The sequence below is a fragment of the Saccoglossus kowalevskii genome, chromosome 2 (genome assembly GCF_978046115.1).
Source record: "Saccoglossus kowalevskii chromosome 2, keSacKowa6.1, whole genome shotgun sequence".
NCBI classification, from domain to species: domain Eukaryota; kingdom Metazoa; phylum Hemichordata; class Enteropneusta; family Harrimaniidae; genus Saccoglossus; species Saccoglossus kowalevskii.
Genome location: NC_140642.1, coordinates 19,417,069 through 19,440,466, shown reverse-complemented (window position 1 = coordinate 19,440,466; position 23,398 = coordinate 19,417,069). Strand labels below are relative to the sequence as shown.

The 23,398-nt window shown below is 35.8% G+C and overlaps 2 protein-coding genes across 2 annotated transcripts; one reads left to right on the top strand and one right to left on the bottom strand.

Moving 5' to 3' along the window:
• Positions 1 to 534: 534 nt before the first annotated feature.
• Positions 535 to 14,466, bottom strand: LOC102803748 (peptidyl-prolyl cis-trans isomerase FKBP2-like). Its single transcript, XM_085492610.1, has 5 exons — positions 14,376 to 14,466; positions 10,699 to 10,873; positions 1,474 to 1,586; positions 1,148 to 1,230; positions 535 to 966 (listed from the first exon to the last, which is right to left on the bottom strand). Exons 2-5 carry the CDS (start codon positions 10,861 to 10,863, stop codon positions 905 to 907), a joined length of 423 nt encoding a protein of 140 aa, XP_085348736.1. The 5' UTR covers positions 10,864 to 10,873; positions 14,376 to 14,466; the 3' UTR covers positions 535 to 904.
• A 9-nt stretch (positions 14,467 to 14,475) lies between these two features.
• LOC100367504 (small nuclear ribonucleoprotein Sm D2) lies at positions 14,476 to 16,187 on the top strand. The gene is made up of 3 exons (XM_085492611.1): positions 14,476 to 14,603; positions 15,219 to 15,395; positions 15,883 to 16,187. Exons 1-3 carry the CDS (start codon positions 14,599 to 14,601, stop codon positions 16,055 to 16,057), a joined length of 357 nt encoding a protein of 118 aa, XP_085348737.1. The 5' UTR covers positions 14,476 to 14,598; the 3' UTR covers positions 16,058 to 16,187.
• Positions 16,188 to 23,398: the final 7,211 nt, after the last annotated feature.

Here is a 23,398-nt window from a genome sequence, read left to right as displayed (position 1 = left end):
ATTTAATATTTTTGAGGAAGTGCAGGACAGTACCTTTACAATGTGTTATACCATAGTAACCATATTCCATGAGTACGTGACCATCTTTTCATCAAAGATGTGGATCCCATACAAGCGAAAAGGCTAACTTGGATGCATATATCAACGATTACAAAAAAAAAAGATGTTTCCTGAGATGATTGGATTTTTCAACAAGTCAAGTCAATATTTAATGTAAAACCTGTCCAGATCAAAAGCAAAGTGGAAAAACAGATTGAGGTAGCTGGAGTAGGGAAATTCCATCAGGCCTGGTCAAACACTACCATCAGTTTTCTGTTAAAGAATGAATCTCAGCCATTGACCTTCCCACTGAGTATAACATTCTCCCCCAGCTTATGGGTTTGACCTCCACTACTTGGTCGTTAATCACAGGTAGAATTTGAATTCTGTTCTACCAATTATGAACAGCCTTCGGGTAACCATGAATGTTGGACCAACATTTTAGTTGGAAAAATCGTTACATTCAAACGATACACTTTTGGTTCACCATCAGACTTGTAAATTTTTACAAATATTTATTATCAATATTTATTATCAACATACATATGTTTTTGCTATGGGGACATCAGTCTAGTTTGGGTACAGTAAGAACAAATCTCTCTGTTAAAGTACTTGTATAACTGGGGTCGATATTGAAAGAGCATTTGATGAAAATAGAAAAAAATACGATGACAAAAATGTTGAGAAATGATAACATTGGCCTATTTTGAGTGGGACAAGCACAGGCCCAGATTTCAAGCTTTGCCCAAATACGGTAGGTAAGAAAAAATAACCCAGAGTATTTTGTTTCCCAAACAACAATATTATATCTTGATTGGAGGGGAATTTATATGCTATCTAACTAACTATAATCATTACTTTAGTTTCAAAGCTCAGACTTTCGCTCAATCTTGAGTAACTCCACTTCAAATACAAGCGTAGCACCACCTGTAATAACAAAAAAGGAAAAATATCTTCAATAACAATGGATATAACATGTTTGTTAAGTCACAACTATTATCACACCACAGGAGACAAACTCTTATACAAAATAATATAATTTTTCCATGATTATAGGACACAAAATAGTGATTTTTTCACCTTAAATAAAGTAATTCAGAGAACTGACCTGGAATTTTGGGTGGTGCACCATTATCCCCATAGCCTAATTCAGACGGAATAACCAGTTTTCTTTTTTCTCCTTCACACATTCTGAAAGATAAATTATATTGAATGTATGAAAATAAATCAGAGTAATCTGGTGCATTAATTGTTGGAACATATGTGGAGCTCCAGATTATATGATCTCACAGGAACATTGTATGGCACCATCCCACCATCCTGTCTGCTGATATATCAAGCCAACAAAGTGGTGCTAGCAAGTAATGTTGGCATATTGAGGAGCTTGGGTAACAAGCCATAAACATGATTGGTGACACGACCGCCTTCACTTACCCAATCAAGCCTTGATCCCATCCTTTTATAACCTGTCCACCCCCTAATGTGAATACAAATGGTTGACCTCTTGGTATACTGCTGTCGAACTCTGTACCATCTTCCAATTTACCCTGTTAATAAATATCATATAGAGTAAATATGTAGATATTAATCACAGTTATAATAATAGCAACATTTGTTTTAATTTGGGAATTAAACAAGCAGCCTGTCGGGTGAGATAGCTCCGCTGTTAGCAATGAACATTGCACAAATAAAGAACTGAAGATATCATTAGAAAAAAGAACAATATGTATAGTGTCAAAGCAATCAGACTTGCTGTTTTCAACAAGAATTCGAAAATATCACTTTTTACCAAAAATGACAGAAATATTCATTAAAATTAGATAATTGAAGATATCATCACGAAATGAACAAATCTGAGAGAGGTCTACCCAAGGTACATATACACTAAGTATCAAAGCATTCAGACTTGTAGTTTTCAAGAAGAAGTTGAAAAAGTAAAATATTGACACGGACGCCAACAGACAATCACTCATATGATAAGCTCCGCTCGACAGCGGAGGTAAAAAATAGTAAATAGAAGACTTTTGTCACTGATGATAAAAAGGATGGATGATACTTTTGAATTTTTTTCTCTACTGATGTCTAATTTTGATTTTTACTTGGCTCACTGTTTTGGGCACGGATCTAGAAGCCGTACCTACACACGAATTGGTGATGTCACAAAATACATGACCTTCAATCGGGGTTGTTTCCTCGGTATATACGAATTGGTATATACAAATTACAATAAAGATACTTAAGACATTACACATAAGGTAAAACAAATCATGTGACAATATAATGATAATAACGGTAATAAATCCTAGCTTAACAGTTGAACAGAACGATCATATAGTCAGTCGGGTGACGTCGAGGGTCACGCACTGTGCTACAAAATGGCCGTGTGGTTGAAACTGGGTCGTGGCGTGATGGGTGAGGAAGACATCATTAAACACTCTCAAAATCACAATAAAACGGGGAAGTGGTTGCATATTACGGCGTAGCCAACATGGGAAATAAAAAAACGCCCAATACAACCGACATGGGTTCGAATCACACTAGATACACACTCACCAGAACCGAAGCAATCAGAAACCAGCAATCGTTTTGGCTTTTCCGTTCAACTCATCGGAACACTGGAGTAGTTAGAAAAATGAACACCACTCAACGACCAACGTCGTGGCGTGGTACACAAGCGTGCCATCAAAATAAAACAAAATTAGCTTGAAAAGACAGTGGGTTCGAGTCCCGCTCAGAGCTACCGTAAAAACGTAAATCAAATAAACTGAAATCTCTCAAACCGTAAACAAGTAAACAAAGAACGTCGCGAAAAAATAATAAACCTCACAAAACTCCACCATACAAAACTGAATGAATAAATAATAAAATAACTTACGTCTTAAACTGGACGACGCGCAATTTGTTCAACAGTTTCCAGATTGTGACAAGAGATAAACAAGACCCAAGTCAAGGTAAGTTTTGTTGAAGTGTCGCTGGCGTTCCCTATATTACGAAAACAATTCAGGCAACAGACAAATATCTTCTGTGGTGTTGTGGAATTTATACTGTGTCTGCGGAATTGTTGATTGAGGGTTCGAAGCCAGCAGTTAACATTTTGTTAGAAAGTTTCACAATTAAATCAATTATCCAATGATACCAGTATATTTATTTCATTATTTTAACAACTTGCAATGGTGGAAGTTGGTCAAACACAGTTCTTACACCTAAATAAGTATCAAATATTTGTCGACGCATTTATTCTCTCAATTTAACAACCTTGTAGAGGTGGAAATTAATTAAACAACAGGTATTTACTCACAAATATAATGGTCAATATTTGTCCATACATTTATTCTGTCAATTTAAGAACTTGTAATTGTTGGAATTAATCAAATGAGAGTTGTCTACACCAAAATAAGTTTCAAATACTTGTCCATACATTTATTCTCCCAATTCAACAACTTGTAATAGTGTAAAATAATTAAACGAGAGCTGTCTACACCAAAATAAGTCTAAAATATTTGTCCGCACATTTATTCTCTCAATTTAACAACTTGTAATGGTGTAAAATAATTAAACAAGAGCTGTCTACACCAAAATAAGTCTAAAATATTTGTCCGCACATTTATTCTCTCAATTTAACAACTTGTAATGGTGTAAAATAATTAAACGAGAGCTGTCTACACCAAAATAAGTCTAAAATATTTGTCCGCACACTTATTCTCTCAATTTAACAACTTGTAATGGTGTAAAATAATCAAACGAGAGCTGTCTACACCAAAATAAGTCTAAAATATTTGTCCATACATTTATTCTCTCAATTCAACAACTTGTAATGGTGTAAAATAATTAAACGAGAGCTGTCTACATCAAAATAAGTCTAAAATATTTGTCCGCATACTTATTCTCTCAATTTAACAACTTGTAATGGTGTAAAATAATCAAACGAGAGCTGTCTACACCAAAATAAGTCTAAAATATTTGTCCATACATTTATTCTCTCAATTCAACAACTTGTAATGGTGTAAAATAATTAAACGAGAGCTGTCTACATCAAAATAAGTCTAAAATATTTGTCCGCACACTTATTCTCTCAATTTAACAACTTGTAATGGTGTAAAATAATTAAACGAGAGCTGTCTACACCAAAATAAGTCTAAAATATTTGTCCGCACATTTATTCAATCAATTTAACAACTTGTAATGGTGTAAAATAATTAAACGAGAGCTGTCTACACCAAAATAAGTCTAAAATATTTGTCCGCACATTTATTCAATCAATTTAACAACTTGTAATGGTGTAAAATAATTAATCGAGAGCTGTCTACACCAAAATAAGTCTAAAATATTTGTCCGCACATTTATTCTCTCAATTCAACAACTTGTAATGGTGTAAAATAATTAAACGAGAGCTGTCTACACCAAAATAAGTCTAAAATATTTGTCCGCACATTTATTCAATCAATTTAACAACTTGTAATGGTGTAAAATAATTAAACGAGAGCTGTCTACACCAAAATAAGTCTAAAATATTTGTCCGCACATTTATTCTCTCAATTCAACAACTTGTAATGGTGTAAAATAATTAAACGAGAGCTGTCTACACCAAAATAAGTCTAAAATATTTATGCTCTCAATTCAACAACTTGTAATGGTGTAAAATAATTAAACGAGAGCTGTCTACACCAAAATAAGTCTAAAATATTTGTCCGCACATTTATTCTCTCAATTTAACAACTTGTAATGGTGTAAAATAATTAAACGAGAGCTGTCTACACCAAAATAAGTCTAAAATATTTGTCCGCACATTTATTCTCTCAATTTAACAACTTGTAATGGTGTAAAATAATTTAACGAGAGCTGTCTACACCAAAATAAGTCTAAAATATTTGTCCGCACATTTATTCTCTCAATTTAACAACTTGTAATGGTGTAAAATAATTAAACGAGAGCTGTCTACACCAAAATAAGTCTAAAATATTTGTCCGCACATTTATTCTTTCAATTTAACAACCTGTAATTGTAGGAATTAATCAAACGTGAGTTGTTACACCAAACTAAGTATTAAATATTTGTTAAGAAATTTATTCTCTCAATTTAACAACTTGTAATGGTGTAAAATAATTAAACGAGAGTTGTCTACACCAAAATTAATCTCAAATATTTGTCCACACATTTATTGTCACAATTTAACCACTTGTTAATAGTGGAAATTACTTAAACGCGACTTGTTTAATCAGTTGACATCAATGCAACTTACCCACAGACAGTGCACAACAGAGTATCATTATTGAGCAATTATAAACAGGAATGTGTCTTGGCATTAGGTTTAGGGTCGGGGCATGTATGGGCAACGGAATTATTAACAGGAACGTGTCTTGGCATTAGGGTTAGGGTCGGGTCAGGTATGGGCAACGCAAATGGCAAACACCCAATTGGCAAGATGTACACTAACGGGTTATGGCATGCATATAGTTTACACAAGTAAAAACACAAAATTGGCAATTTTTTGGACAATTGTAACTCAATAATAGAAATATGTTGTATTTCTATATATATATATACTATATAGTCTTATCAAATGCAAACACATCTAGTCAATCAATTGTGGTCTTGTGGGGCAGTTGTCTACACAGTGATCAGGAGGACCCGGGTTCAATTCCCATGCCTGCCAGTCTTTTTTCGCAAACACCATTTGGCAATAAAGCTAAATATGAAAACAAATCATTCATTTGCATGACTACCCATATGGTTCAGTGGATATGTACAATGTAGGCAATGTGAGAGATCGCTGGTTCGAATCCAGTACGGTTAGTACGATTTTTGAATGCTAGTGAAAACATTGATCCTATAAGTAGAACTTAAATCCTATCATTTGTGTGAAGACACTCGTGGTACAGTGGACAAGACAGTACGCTGGGAACTCAAAGATTGCAATTTTATATTACGGAAGCACAAGATGAACCATGGAACTATTTTATAGTACAGAAGCACAAGATGAACCATGGAACTATCAACTTATAGTACAGAAGCACAAGATGAACCATGGAACTATTTTATATTACGGAAGCACAAGATGAACCATGGAGCTATCAATTTATAGTACAGAAGCACAAGATGAACCATGGAACTATTTTATAGTACGGAAGCACAAGATGAACCATGGAACTATCCATTTATAGTACAGAAGCACAAGATGAACCATGGAACTAACAATTTATAGTACGGAAGCACAAAATGAACCATGGAACTAACAATTTATTGTACGGAAGCACAAGATGAACCATGGAACTATCCATTTATAGTACGGAAGCACAAGATGAACCATGGAACTATCCATTTATAGTACGGAAGCACAAGATGAACCATGGAACTAACAATTTATAGTACGGAAGCACAAGATGAACCATGGAACTATCCATTTATAGTACGGAAGCACAAGATGAACCATGGAACTATCCATTTATAGTACGGAAGCACAAAATGAACCATGGAACTAACAATTTATAGTACGGAAGCACAAGATAAACCATGGAACTAACAATTTATAGTACGGAAGCACAAGATGAACCATGAAACTATCCATTTATAGTACGGAAGCACAAGATGAACCATGGAACTAACAATTTATAGTACGGAAGCACAAGATAAACCATGGAACTAACAATTTATAGTACGGAAGCACAAGATGAACCATGGAACTATCCATTTATAGTACGAAAGCACAAGATAAACCATGGAACTATCAATTTATAGTACGGAAGCACAAGATGAACCATGGAACTAACAATTTATAGTATGGAAGCACAAGATAAACCATGGAACTAACAATTTATAGTACAGAAGCACAAGATGAACCATGGAACTATTTTATAGTACGGAAGCACAAGATAAACCATGGAACTAACAATTTATAGTACGGAAGCACAAGATGAACCATGGAACTATCCATTTATAGTACGGAAGCACAAGATGAACCATGGAACTAACAATTTATAGTACGGAAGCACAAGATGAACCATGGAACTAACAATTTATAGCACGGAAGCACAAGATGAACCATGGAACTATCAATTTATAGTACGGAAGCACAAGATGAACCATGGAACTAACAATTTATAGTACGGAGGCACAAGATGAACCATGGAACTATCCATTTATAGTACGGAAGCACAAGATGAACCATGGAACTAACAATTTATAGTACGGAAGCACAAGATGAACCATGGAACTAACAATTTATAGCACGGAAGCACAAGATGAACCATGGAACTATCAATTTATAGTACGGAAGCACAAGATGAACCATGGAACTAACAATTTATAGTACGGAGGCACAAGATGAACCATGGAACTATCCATTTATAGTACGGAAGCACAAGATGAACCATGGAACTAACAATTTATAGTACGGAAGCACAAGATGAACCATGGAACTAACAATTTATAGTACGGAAGCACAAGATGAACCATGGAACTAACAATTTATAGTACGGAAGCACAAGATGAACCATGGAACTAACAATTTATAGTACGGAAGCACAAGATGAACCATGGAACTAACAATTTATAGTACGGAAGCACAAGATGAACCATGGAACTATCCATTTATAGTACGGAAGCACAAGATGAACCATGGAACTAACAATTTATAGTAAGGAAGCACAAGATGAACCATGGAACTAACAATTTATAGTACGGAAGCACAAGATGAACCATGGAACTAACAATTTATAGTACGGAAGCACAAGATGAACCATGGAACTAACAATTTATAGTACGGAAGCACAAGATGAACCATGGAGCTATCAATTTATAGTACGGAAGCACAAGATGAACCATGGAACTAACAATTTATAGTACGGAAGCACAAGATGAACCATGGAACTAACAATTTATAGTACGGAAGCACAAGATGAACCATGGAACTACCGGTAACAATGTATAGTACGGAAGCACAAGATGAACCATGGAACTAACAATTTATAGTACGGAAGCACAAGATGAACCATGGAACTAACAATTTATAGTACGGAGGCACAAGATGAACCATGGAACTATCCATTTATAGTACGGAAGCACAAGATGAACCATGGAACTAACAATTTATAGTACGGAAGCACAAGATGAACCATGGAACTAACAATTTATAGCACGGAAGCACAAGATGAACCATGGAACTATCAATTTATAGTACGGAAGCACAAGATGAACCATGGAACTAACAATTTATAGTACGGAGGCACAAGATGAACCATGGAACTATCCATTTATAGTACGGAAGCACAAGATGAACCATGGAACTATCCATTTATAGTACGGAAGCACAAAATGAACCATGGAACTAACAATTTATAGTACGGAAGCACAAGATAAACCATGGAACTAACAATTTATAGTACGGAAGCACAAGATGAACCATGAAACTATCCATTTATAGTACGGAAGCACAAGATGAACCATGGAACTAACAATTTATAGTACGGAAGCACAAGATAAACCATGGAACTAACAATTTATAGTACGGAAGCACAAGATGAACCATGGAACTATCCATTTATAGTACGAAAGCACAAGATAAACCATGGAACTATCAATTTATAGTACGGAAGCACAAGATGAACCATGGAACTAACAATTTATAGTATGGAAGCACAAGATAAACCATGGAACTAACAATTTATAGTACAGAAGCACAAGATGAACCATGGAACTATTTTATAGTACGGAAGCACAAGATAAACCATGGAACTAACAATTTATAGTACGGAGGCACAAGATGAACCATGGAACTATCCATTTATAGTACGGAAGCACAAGATGAACCATGGAACTAACAATTTATAGTACGGAAGCACAAGATGAACCATGGAACTAACAATTTATAGCACGGAAGCACAAGATGAACCATGGAACTATTAATTTATAGTACGGAAGCACAAGATGAACCATGGAACTAACAATTTATAGTACGGAGGCACAAGATGAACCATGGAACTATCCATTTATAGTACGGAAGCACAAGATGAACCATGGAACTAACAATTTATAGTACGGAAGCACAAGATGAACCATGGAACTAACAATTTATAGTACGGAAGCACAAGATGAACCATGGAACTAACAATTTATAGTACGGAAGCACAAGATGAACCATGGAACTAACAATTTATAGTACGGAAGCACAAGATGAACCATGGAACTAACAATTTATAGTACGGAAGCACAAGATGAACCATGGAACTATCCATTTATAGTACGGAAGCACAAGATGAACCATGGAACTAACAATTTATAGTATGGAAGCACAAGATGAACCATGGAACTAACAATTTATAGTACGGAAGCACAAGATGAACCATGGAACTAACAATTTATAGTACGGAAGCACAAGATGAACCATGGAACTATCAATTTATAGTACGGAAGCACAAGATGAACCATGGAACTAACAATTTATAGTACGGAAGCACAAGATGAACCATGGAACTAACAATTTATAGTACGGAAGCACAAGATGAACCATGGAACTACCAGTAACAATTTATAGTACGGAAGCACAAGATGAACCATGGAACTAACAATTTATAGTACGGAAGCACAAGATGAACCATGGAACTAACAATTTATAGTACGGAGGCACAAGATGAACCATGGAACTATCCATTTATAGTACGGAAGCACAAGATGAACCATGGAACTAACAATTTATAGTACGGAAGCACAAGATGAACCATGGAACTAACAATTTATAGCACGGAAGCACAAGATGAACCATGGAACTATCAATTTATAGTACGGAAGCACAAGATGAACCATGGAACTAACAATTTATAGTACGGAGGCACAAGATGAACCATGGAACTATCCATTTATAGTACGGAAGCACAAGATGAACCATGGAACTAACAATTTATAGTACGGAAGCACAAGATGAACCATGGAACTAACAATTTATAGTACGGAAGCACAAGATGAACCATGGAACTAACAATTTATAGTACAGAAGCACAAGATGAACCATGGAACTAACAATTTATAGTACGGAAGCACAAGATGAACCATGGAACTAACAATTTATAGTACGGAAGCACAAGATGAACCATGGAACTAACAATTTATAGTACGGAAGCACAAGATGAACCATGGAACTAACAATTTATAGTACGGAAGCACAAGATGAACCATGGAACTAACAATTTATAGTACGAAAGCGCAAGATGAACCATGGAACTAACAATTTATAGTACGGAAGCACAAGATGAACCATGGAACTAACAATTTATAGTATGGAAGCACAAGATGAACCATGGAACTAACAATTTATAGTACGGAAGCACAAGATGAACCATGGAACTAACAATTTATAGTACGGAAGCACAAGATGAACCATGGAACTATCAATTTATAGTACGGAAGCACAAGATGAACCTTGGAACTAACAATTTATAGTTACAGAACACAAAGGATTTACCTTATTTGCTCTTTTTAGAATTGCATATATAATACAAAGTGCATTTATTGTATGCTGAATCATTGAAATATAACCATATTTTGTCATTCACGTGTAAAAAAAAAAGATGTATTCTTATTTTGATGTATTTTGCCAAAAACGTATGGGTTGGACTATGTTCATGAATTCAGACTATTACAGATCCCAGAAAAATAAAATAAACTAACCGTATAATGCATATGTAGTGTATCTCCTTTCTTGGATTTCATTTGACAGTTCTCTACTCTCTTCTTCACTCCTATTTGTAATTTTTTCTCTTTTTTGTCAGCATGACACACAACAACAAGCAAGCAAACTGTAAACAGTGCCAGGGATATCTTTAATGACATCATTTTGTATAACCTAGAAAAAAAATAGTATTGATATTACTGGGTACAACTCCTTTTATCCTACATACCTAGTAGTTGAGCATAATAAAGCAATGTAATAACTTTCTGTATGTCCATACTATGTAATAAAATAATATCTCAATATGTCGGTGATTTTGTATAACATTTCATGAATCATGACACAGTCCCTCAGGGGGGGCTGTGATCATGATTAAGAATTATATTTTTTTAAATATTTCTGGTATTTTCAGATGTGTGATATAAAGCAGATACACTTCATTTCAAATTCTCCCAACCTTAACTTTTCCGCATACATAATTTGTTTCACCCATGTCTAGTAGCGATTTTTTTCACAGATTGTGAAAATGTCTTCATATGAATTGACTCTAAAATTAGTTAGTCATGTTACCAAAGCAGCCCTAAAATCTGCAAATATAGTGATGGCTCCAAAAATAACTATTTATTAATTAGTAATGTTTAATCTTTGTCTGTATCGCATTCCAGACAAAATGTCGGTAAACAAGAAATGGGCGAACTAAAATGTCTCCTGCGTTTCACATGCGACATGATTATTAAAAAACACAGAGTTAAGCGATCATGTACGTTCTATAAAGCTAACCTTGTACACATAATCTTGTACTGGCGTGTTTTTTTCTCCAAAAAAAGACGTTCTCTTTCAGTTAACCCCCAGTTAGCTCTTCGCGTTCATGGTATTTGTGAGAGTTGAAAGATTTTTTGAACACATGACAAGTAACTATATTGATTTACGTACGTTACGTTATGTACGTTCTATAAAGCTAACCTTGTACACATAATCTTGTACTGGCGTGTTTTTTTCTCCAAAAAAAGACGTTCACTTTCAGTTAACCCCCAGTTAGCTCTTCGCGTTCATGGTATTTGTGAGAGTTGAAAGATTTTTTGAACACATGACAAGTAACTATATTGATTTACGTACGTTACATTATGTACGTTCTATAAAGCTAACCTTGTACACATAATCTTGTACTGACGTGTTTTTTCTCCAAAAAAGACGTTCTCTTTCAGTTAACCCCAGTTAGCTCTTCGCGTTCATGGTATTTGTGAGAGTTGAAAGATTTTTTGAACACATGACAAGTAACTATATTGATTTGCGTCAAGCTGGGTGGCCCGAATTTAAATATCAGTGCGTGAACTCAAACGCGTGGTTATTAGAGTTCAGTCAAAATGTAGGTGAATATTGCGATCGAAGTGCGCTGTCCAGAGTTTATTATATTATAGTAAAATTTAACTTGACGCATAGTATGGTTTATATTACATGTTCACTTCATTTCGAATAAAAAAATCACCATTGGAACATTGGTGAATCACAAGTATTTAAAATATTTTCTCGACTTTCCGTAGATACCCGACTACTATCATTTTTAATGATTTAAATGCGTCAATGTTTATGTTTGCGTAATTATTACGAATGCAACGCATTATCAAGTCGGTAATATTGAAATATTCACAGACCCAATACCCCGGGTCAGTGCCCTAACAATAGTAAAAATTAACTTGAGTTTGCGTAATTATCATGAAAGCAATACATTTAATACAAAGTTGAAATATTCAGAGCTGGTACAATATTGTAAACAAATTTGCGTAATTAGAAAAGCAGTGCACTAAGTAAACGACGTTGATATATTCAAAGCCAGTACAGAGTTGCATACGATCGACGCGCGGACCGCAAAAGAAAAAGGTTGCTAAGGTAACGCGCCAGTTCAGCGCGTGACTTGGGGTCAAACTTCGGTTAACACACACTTGATGCCAGCATCACCGCGCAGCAAGTTTCGCAAAGAAGTACTTCAAGTTCAATTGCGTTCCAAAATTATGTCGCTAATCACTCAGTTGTCGCAGCGTGTGTTGTGTCATGTCCATGATGCACCCCGTTTCGACTTTGACTTGCTTTTCCTTCTTAGTGCATGTTCTTGTTCACATAAAATTCGACCTCTCACCAATGTATTAAAACACTTTGAATTTATACTTTGCATGATTATATTTGGTCAACGCGAAACATTATTTTTTCTAGACTATTTCTGTCAACGCAGGGTATTTTTTTAGACAAGATGGGCCTCGTAATATCTGCCAAAAGATCGCCCGGGCGATCTTTTGGTCTACATTTTTCTAAAAAAAAATCGAATCCTCCATAAGATCGCCCAGGGCGGGGTATCAGCCGAATCCGGTATAGACATCACATTCATTCATTGAGAAATATTTGTTTTCAGTAGGTGGGTTCGATAAATATATGAACACATGAATGCAACAAGCAAGACAATGGAGAGCAATCAGGAACACCATGTGTTTGCTCACTATTAAGGATTACAATATGAAAACGTGCTGTACAACTGAAGGCAATACAATACACACTGGCACCATATGGGCTGCACAGACTCTAACATGTTATGAAATTTTAAATGATTAGAGTTATATTATAGTCGCAGTATTTGCTATTATATTTTTTATCCGGGAATGAGTAAAATCCTTCTAAGAATCAAATGCGGTATAAACAGTAATTAAAGTTACATCCCTAGACATTGTGTGCCCCAAAAATATCCACAAATAACAGTAATATATATGAGTGATCTGCCACCCCCACAATGTGTGCTCATCAAATTTGTGTTGAAGCCCTATGTCAAAATCAAACATTTGTGGCATATACTAGCACTTTATCTATCATGAGTACAAAGTTTATAGAATAATTCTCTTTACTATAGTACTTGTGCTTTACATTGTATTTAAAATGCAATGTTATCATCTATCAATTCTGTGTATTTATATGGTCAGCAGGGGTTGATTTAGAGGAAGACCAGGAACCTACTGCTCCTAGAAATTTCCCCAGACTCCTAGGTTTATTTTCCATGTATATATTTAGTAAAAACAGACTGATGACAAATAAACAATTGTTGAAATGAGTCTAATAATGGACAAACAAGTTTCAAACTGAGTTACATTGACAACCATGCAGGAATTGTTGACATGATCAAATTTACAGACCCAATATATTTCTCATTTTTTTCTGTTTTCATAAATTTGATAAAATGTGGCTGCATAGTCGTATGTACACTCAAGTGACTAAACATTCCAACATATGCTTGTGACTTTCTTTATCATTAATTTTTTCTTTGAATGATAATTAATAAATCTTTTCACATGTAAATTGTATACAAGACTACAACATTGAATTGTCAAAATTACATGGTAAGATGTTAACTATCACCCCATCTTGGTGATATGGATTTTGCTATACTGGGTTATTCTTGTTCGACATCGCGTGGCATAGACTGCACGGCTATTTCGGCACGATAGCTGTAACTACACGTGGAATTATCAATATTAGAATACGTACCAAGTCGCAAAACGAGCAAAGTGAAATCTTTACACCTTGCTAAAATGTACCGATAGACTTTTGGAGCTACCACTGACATATGGTATCGATATCTAAAGTTAACAAATCATTAATTTATCAAAGAACAAAACAAAAACACTTTTTAACCCACCTTCGCAAGTACCGTACTGTCCGCAGTTTGGCGAGCGAAAACCATTACCCGGAAGTGTCTTGTTAGGTCAAGGGTCATAGAGTATGCGCAATCTCCTAAAATCGCGCCCTCTACATACTAGGGGCACAGAAAACGATTCGCTAGCGTCTGTAATCGTATTGTAAACGTTTGCCTGTATACCATCAAATAACGTCTAAAATCTGCACCATCCCAAGGAGAAAATATGTCGTAAGTATATATAACTGATGTATAATGTATTTCAAACAGTTAGAATTAGTTATTTTTTAATTGGGACTATGATGAGTGTGGATTCTGTCTCTAAACTCGGATGTAAACAAAGAAATAGCTCTAATAACACACGAGTTTGGCATCTTGGGTGAAGCCTGGCCTACGTTACAAACTGGTCAATACAGTACTCGTATGGATAAAGGTAAGGACCTTTATCCATACGAGTACTGTATTGACCAGTTTGTAACGTAGGCCAGACTTAGAAAATAAACAGTGCAGACTGTTTTCGATAATTTGTCAAAAATATAAATAAACGATCAGTCATGATCTGACAACATGAACAATTTTATTCGGAAGTTGGGGATCATTTAAAAGTAATAAGGCTCTGTTTGTTTTTTTTATTTTATGTGTATGCAGAACAGTTGTACGTAACATTATGTTCTCCGTCGTTTTTAATTGCACAAGAGAAGAGGGATTGAAATGAAGGGGGCACTGGAGGGGCAGGGTTAGAATTAGAGTTATGGGTGAGGGTAAGAAACTCTTGCAGTTGCGATTATAGTTTGTGATATTATCAGTGCTGTGTAAGAAATCTGATTACAATTTTCAATTTTGCAGACTGCTTACTAAGCCCAAAAGTGAGATGACCCCCGAGGAGTTGGCCAAGAGAGAGGAAGAGGAGTTTAACACAGGACCATTGTCTGTCCTTACACAATCAGTAAAAAACAACACACAAGTTCTCATCAATTGTCGGAATAACAAAAAACTCCTTGGAAGAGTTAAAGCTTTTGACAGGTAAGTTTACAGTCAAGTTATTCTTTATTCCTAGTTTGCTCTGAATAGAAGTGTAAGTTACACAATATTTGCATACAATGTTCACTGGTTTGTTAAAATATTATATTGATCAAAGAAGTACCTCTGTCATTTACAAGAGCATGTGCTATTAATGGAAAAAATATGGTACTTTCCAGAGCTAGTCATTGCAGTTTTCTGGAATAAAAACAATTTACAATTCACCATAACAATGAGTATAATAGCAAATAAGTCACTTCTCAGAGTAATTGTTCCGGGGAAAACACTGCATTGCTATAACACTTTCTATGCAATCAATCAAGTATGGTGTCCCTTAAAGTTGCTAGCTCTTTGATGATATTTGCTGCTGTCTGTGTGAAGAGCAGCCATTGTATAAAATATACTGTAAATCCAGTAATCAAATTATTCATCTTGGCACTACCTTGTAATAAACATGCATCTTTTCTTGTGTTATTCTGTTTCTTTGCAGACATTGCAACATGGTGTTAGAAAATGTTAAAGAGATGTGGACAGAGGTGCCGAAGACGGGCAAGGGGAAAAAGAAATCAAAACCAGTAAACAAAGACAGATACATTTCAAAGATGTTCCTCCGAGGAGACAGTGTTATATTGGTTCTTCGAAATCCACTAGCAACACAGAAGTGATTATTCTTGTTGCAGATTAGTTACATGGGTTAAGTCAAACTTGGGGGGGAGGGTACAAAGATTTCAGTTTGACTGTGATCACATTTTCAATAGCAATAGCTCAGTAAATTCACACCAGAAGAGAAGAAAATGAGTGTAAAAAGAAGGGGTTTTGCATTCCATCAAAACATTTTTCACTTCTTATTAGCATCAATTTTGATGTCAATGCAAAGCCTACAAGAGTGTGCGCCTGATTGGCTACCAAACCCTAACACCTAACAATCAGACCAATCAAAGAGCAGCTTGTTGACATGTTTTATCAGCGTATCAAATTCTGCCTTGTGTATATGCTTCGACTCAACTGCCATTTTGGAGTACCAAAATAAGTGAAAAAAAAGTTTGGCCAATTTGAAAATGAGTATCACAATTGCTCTATTAAAAGCATATCTCTGATAGAAGAGCACATAAACCAAAAATAGCGTTTATTGTATGCTGGATCATAAAAATATATATATACGCCTTTGTCATTTTCATAAGTACATGTCCTACTAATAGAATGAATACAGTACAAGCACCTTGGACCAGTTTTATTTGCACAGACTTTGGTGTGATTTGAAAGGATAACCTGAAAGAAATTGATATAAAAAAACATGCTTTCTGTGGTGAAGAGAACCATGCAAGAAATTCAACTTGTCTGATTTTTTTGTGGCTGACAATGGACAGTGTTTTGACTTGTGTGTACAGTTTTTGTAAAGTTTTGAAATAAAACTTTTTTTTTTTCATTTTAACAAGTTTGTGATACTAAATGTGATTCTTAGACTTTTTTTTCCCCAAATTTTATTGCCTGCATTAAATCATAATTGTGACGTCACACCGTTGTATTTTGCAGTAATTCTCCAGAACTACTTCTAGATTTTTAGACCAATATTGTTCTCCCATGACAACATCCGTCTTTAATCTGAAGTTGGAGTGCAACTTCCTTAATTTTAAGAGATTTTGTCTAGAGGAAATACTCTGAACTTGAACTGTATCTTCGATCATCTAAGCCATGGAATGATCAGTCTACTGACTAGGCTAAGCAAACTAGTTGTGAGGAAATTTGACAAGTGGCCTGCATGCATGTATCAGGCTTTTATCTGCTCATCACTCCATTTGTTGGTCTACACAAAATGTTGCATAATAAGATATTTATGCAGATTATATGTAAAATTAATCGGCAGTCTACTGAAATATGGTATGTTTTTACGCAAGAATAATTTGTGCAATATTGTGTTTCATTATCGTCTGTGGCCCTCTGCGATTCTAAGCCAGAAACTTGGTGACTGACTCTCCATTACATAAATAGCAAATGTGGGCAATGCCAAGTCTAGGTGATTGCGCAAGTTTATGATGGTGAATGTCACAGTTGCAATCTGCAAACACTGCATCTCATAAAAGTGCGTCATGCAGTTGAAGGCAGCGTGTTGCCGACCATAACTGGTGTTTCCTAAAATAAACAATTTGATTACCTATTTATACCATAAACAAATGGGACAGTTGTATTCTGTTGTATTTGTCATTAATGATTCTATACCTACCACATAAAATGGAAAGTATTTGCAGCATACACTGTCTGGATCTGCTTTGATATTAGAGGATGCATGTCACTGAAATGTGTGGTCGTCAGGCAGCGTGTGTTCGAATTTCATGTAAATAAACAATGTATTTTACATGCGTTGTATACGTCGTTATGAGTCTCATATCGAACAGAGCGGCACGAAGACTGTCGCCCTTTAAGATACGAAAATTAGAGTAAGTTAATGTAAATATTATGCACAGATTCAAACCCAAAACTAGTCTGGTACAGTATGCAAGTCTAATGCCACTAACTTTCAAAATCTTGCATCCCCTGTATACTTTGAAGAACCACGTTGTGTAGTTCTTTGAATACTCCTGTCTGTAAGATTCTCAAAACTGGCTAATTATGCAACTTAATCATGGGTCGTACTAAAAATGTACTTTACATATGCATTATATAGGTTGTACAGTTACCTTGGGCCTCATCCTAATATCGTGATCAAATGTAACAGAATAATGGCAACATTGTTTTCTTGATAACAACTTTTAACAAGTCATTGTCAATGACACGTCCCTGTTCCGTTCATATTTGAGTGACATATACATTCAAAGCAGCAACAATATAGATGAACTGCATTCAGTAAAACAAAATAGCCACCAGTCAGCCATTTTCAACACAATCCAAAAAAAAAATTTAAACTAAATTTGCCCACGCATGACATAGATTCAGTTCCGGTATGGTGAAAATGTGCAATTTTTGTGAATTTTTGACCTTAAAAGGACTAGCCCAAATGCACAGGCATATGTATGATATGATGTGTATGTGAAGTTTGAACTTGATCTGTCCAGGCATGTCCGAGATATGGATCGAAAACTAAATTCTTTAAAACAAAATGGCCGCCAGTTGGCCATTTTGAACTTGATCCGAAGAAAAATTGGTATGCATCAAGCTTATATTATGTTTAATATATGCACTAAATCTGAACAAAATCCATCCATGCATGACTGAGATCCGGTTCTGGAATTGTGAAAATACGTGATTTTGATGCATTTTCGACCTTAAAATGGCCATCATTCAGCTATTGTTAAGCGGATCATGAAACAAATGCACATATCTATTTGTGACATGATGTACCATGTGTGTGTGAAGTTTGAACTCGATCAATCCAGACATGTCTCAGATACGGATCCAGAACTGAATTCTTTAAAACAAAATGTCCGCCAGTCGGCCATTTCGAACATGATCCGAAAAAAAAAATGACGTGCATCAAGGTCCTATTATGTTTAATGTATGTACCAAATTTGAACAAAATCCGTCCATGCATAACTGAGATCCGGGTCCGGAATGGTGAAAATGTGCGATTTCAATGCATTTTCGGCCTTAAAGCGGCCGCCATCTGGCTATCGTTAATGAGATCATGAAACAAATGCACATACATATTTGTGACATGATGTACCTTGTGTGTGTGAAGTTTGAACTCGATTAATCCAGGCATGTCTCAGATACGGATCCAGAACTGAATTCTTTAAAACAAAATGGCCGCCAGTCGGCCATTTCGAACATGATCCGAAAAAAAAAATGACGTGCATCAAGGTCCTATTATGTTAAATGTATGTACCAAATTTGAACAAAATCCGTCCATGTATAACTGAGATCCGGGTCCGGAATGGTGAAAATGTGCGATTTCAATGCATTTTCGGCCTTAAAGCGGCCGCCATTTGGCTATCGTTAATGAGATCATGAAACAAATGCACATACATATTTGTGACATGATGTACCTTGTGTGTGTGAAGTTTGAACTCGATCAATCCAGACATGTCTCAGATACGGATCCAGAACTGAATTCTTTAAAACAAAATGGCCGCCAGTCGGCCATTTCGAATATGATCCGGAAAAAAAATGACGTGCATCAAGGTCCTATTATGTTTAATGTATGTACCAAATTTGAACAAAATCCGTCCATGCATAACTGAGATCCGGGTCCGGAATGGTGAAAATGTGCGATTTTGATGCATTTTCGGCCTTAAAATGGCCGCTATTCGGCCATCGTTAATCGGATCATGAAAAAAATGCATGTGCATATGTCCCATATAATGTGTGATATATGAGTGAAGTTTGAACTTAATCGGTCCATGCATGTTCGAGATACAGGTGATCACGGACGGACGGACGCACACAGGGCAAAACATAAGTCCCCGTTTTCGGACTACGTCCGAACGGGGACTAACAAGCAGCCTCTCCGCTGAGATAGCTCCGCTGTTAGCGATGCACATTTCAATTAAAGATATCATTACAAAATGAACAAATCTGAGAGAGGTCCACATGTAGTACCTATATATGTATTATCAAAGCAATTGGACTTGCGGTTTTTAACAAGAAGTCAAAAATATCACTTTTTACCAAAAATGACAAAAATATTCACCAAAATTAGAGAATTGACGATATCATGAAATGAACAAATCTGAGAGAGGTCCACATGTAGTACCTATATATGTAATATCAAAGCAATTGGACTTGTGGTTTTTAACAAGAAGTCGAAAATATCACTTTTTACCAAAAATGACAAAAATATTCACCAAAATTAGAGAATTAAAGATATCATTACAAAATGAACAAATCTGAGAGAGGTCCACATGTAGTACCGGATTCGGCTGATACTCCGCCCATCCTAAACCCCGCCCATGGGCGATGTTTCAAATAGTGGGCGATGTTTTGGTCCACACATTGCCTGACTGAACCAACAAACATTATTACAGACCCCAATTTTCCCGTCCGACGTCTTGTATCGAGCGCGCTATTTCAAATATGACGCTAAAATAATTCACTGTGAAGCCGAAAAGCATTAAAAACTTCAATAAAACCAATGCTGTAAACGAATTGTTGTTGCGTATTATTACACTCGAATAAAGTCTACGCTTGAAAAGAATGTTATTTACGAAGTTTAAAATATCCAAGCCTTCCTGGTTCGAGCCTCTTGGTTGTTATCAGTAATGTTTAATCTTTGTCTGTATCGCATTCCAGACAAAATGTCGGTAAACAAGAAATGGGCGAACTAAAATGTCTCCTGTGTTTCACATGCGACATGATTATTAAAAAACACAGAGTTAAGCGATCATGTACGTTCTATAAAGCTAACCTTGTACACATAATCTTGTACTGACGTGTTTTTTCTCAAAAAAAGACGTTCTCTTTCAGTTAACCCCCAGTTAGCTCTTCGTGAGAGTTGAAAGATTTTTTGAACACATGACAAGTAACTATATTGATTTACGTACGTTACGTCATGTACGTTCTATAAAGCTAACCTTGTACACATAATCTTGTACTGACGTGTTTTTTCTCCAAAAAAGACGTTCTCTTTCAGTTAACCCCCAGTTAGCTCTTCGCGTTCATGGTATTTGTGAGAGTTGAAAGATTTTTTGAACACATGACAAGTAACTATATTGATTTACGTACGTTACGTCATGTACGTTCTATAAAGCTAACCTTGTACCACAGTCCCTCTGGACTGTGCTTGTACACATAATCTTGTACTGACGTGTTTTTTCTCCAAAAAAGACGTTCTCTTTCAGTTAACCCCCAGTTAGCTCTTCGCGTTCATGGTATTTGTGAGAGTTGAAAGATTTTTTGAACACATGACAAGTAACTATATTGACTTGCGTCAAGATGGGTGGCCCGAATTTAAATATCAGTGCGTGAACTCAAACGCGTGGTTATTAGAGTTCAGTCGAAATGTACGTGAATATTGCGATCGAAGTGCGCTGTCCAGAGTTTATTATATTATAGTAAAATTTAACTTGACGCATGGTATGGTTTATATTACATGTTCACTTCATTTCGAATAAAAAAATCACCATTGGAACATTGGTGAATCACAAGTATTTAAAATATTTTCTCGACTTTCCGTAGATACCCGACTACTATCATTTTTAATGATTTAAATGCGCCAATGTTTATGTTTGCGTAATTATTACGAATGTAACGCATTATCAAGTCGGTAATATTGAAATATTCACAGACCCAATACCCCGGGTCAGTGCCCTAACAATAGTAAAAATTAACTTGAGTTTGCGTAATTATCATGAAAGCAATACATTTAATACAAAGTTGAAATATTCAGAGCTGGTACAATATTGTAAACAAATTTGCGTAATTAGAAAAGCAGTGCACTAAGTAAACGACGTTGATATATTCAAAGCCAGTACAGAGTTGCATACAAGTTGCGTAATTACAGTACCGTCGGATATAATAAAAATTTTACTAGATCGACGCGCGGACCGCAAAAGAAAAAGGTTGCTAAGGTAACGCGCCAGTTCAGCGCGTGACTTGGGGTCAAACTTCGATCAACACACACTTGATGCCAGCATCACCGCGCAGCAAGTTTCGCAAAGAAGTACTTCAAGTTCAATTGCATCCCAAAATTATGTCGCTAATCACTCATTTGTCGCAGCGTGTGTTGTGTCATGTCCATGATGCACCCCGTTTCGAATTTGACTTGCTTTTCCTTCTTAGTGCATGTTCTTGTTCACGTAAAATTCGACCTCTCACCAATGTATTAAAACACTTTGAATTTATACTTTGCATGATTATATTTGGTCAACGCGAAACATTATTTTTTCTAGACCATTTCTATCAACGCAGGGTTATTTTTTTTAGACAAGATGGGCCTCGTAATATCTGCCAAAAGATCGCCATCTTTTGGTCCACATTTTTCTAAAAAAAAATCGAATCCTCCATAAGATCGCCCAGGGCGGAGTATCAGCCGAATCCGGTACCTATATATGTAATATCAAAGCAATTGAACTTGCGGTTTTTAACAAGAAGTCGAAAATATCACTTTTTACCAAAAATGACAAAAATATTCACCAAAATTAGAGAATTGAAGATATCATGAAATGAACAAATCTGAGAGAGGTCCACATGTAGTACCTATATATGTAATATCAAAGCAATTGGACTTGCGGTTTTTAACAAGAAGTCGAAAATATCACTTTTTACCAAAAATGACAAAAATATTCACCAAAATTAGAGAATTGAAGATATGATAATGAAATGAACATATATGAGAGAGGTCCACCCAAGGTACATATACACCAAGTATCAAAGCATTCAGGCTTGTAGTTTTCAAGAAGAAGTCGAAAAAGTAAAACATTGACACGGACGACGACGGACAATCACTCATATGATAAGCTCCGCTCGCCGACAGCGGAGCTAACAAGTATTACACATGGGACCAGTTTACATACATAAGCTTTAAAAACACAGAATGCTCTATTGAGGGAATTTATATACAATGTACACTAAATGTCCTGTTTTTGTGTTCGACTCATTTTCTCAAGTCTGAATAGTCCTAGGACTTCTATAGGCATTCGTTCTAATAAATTGTTCAAGAACTTTTTATACATCAAAGATGTAACAATGACCAAGTTTGACTGTGCCAGGATGAAACTACAGTCAATCTGACCATGGAGGTCAAATTATCTGGCACTCCATTGGTCATTGGCTTATTTCATTTTATGGTGTTTCTGAATATTGGTGACCTGCTTCCAAGCTTGAATTGCTTTTATAATCACTACATCGATCCACTTGTCTTTGCAATGCACTCCCAGCTAGAATTGCCTTTATAATTACTATGTCAGTCAACACATGTATGAACTCTTGCACGATTTTTTTAGCTGACAGATTTTGAACAAATTCGACAGGCAGGTCATACCTGTTTGGTGTAGAACAAATTCTGCTCTGTCGTCGCGATGACACTCAAAGAAAGCTTAGAAAGAACTCCTGTGTGCTGAGTATTGGAGACACAT

What these genes read in the sequence shown, in the direction of transcription:
- LOC102803748 (XM_085492610.1), bottom strand. Translation starts at nt 10,863, where the DNA reads ATGATGTCATTAAAGATATCCCTGGCACTGTTTACAGTTTGCTTGCTT. An exon ending in CACTACATATGCATTATACG is followed by an intron (nt 1,587 to 10,698) that starts GTTAGTTTATTT and finishes ATTTATTAACAG; the next exon opens with GGTAAATTGGAAGATGGTAC. An exon ending in TGGGATCAAGGCTTGATTGG is followed by an intron (nt 1,231 to 1,473) that starts GTAAGTGAAGGC and finishes TTTATCTTTCAG; the next exon opens with AATGTGTGAAGGAGAAAAAA.
- LOC100367504 (XM_085492611.1), top strand. An exon ending in AGAGTTAAAGCTTTTGACAG is followed by an intron (nt 15,396 to 15,882) that starts GTAAGTTTACAG and finishes GTTTCTTTGCAG; the next exon opens with ACATTGCAACATGGTGTTAG.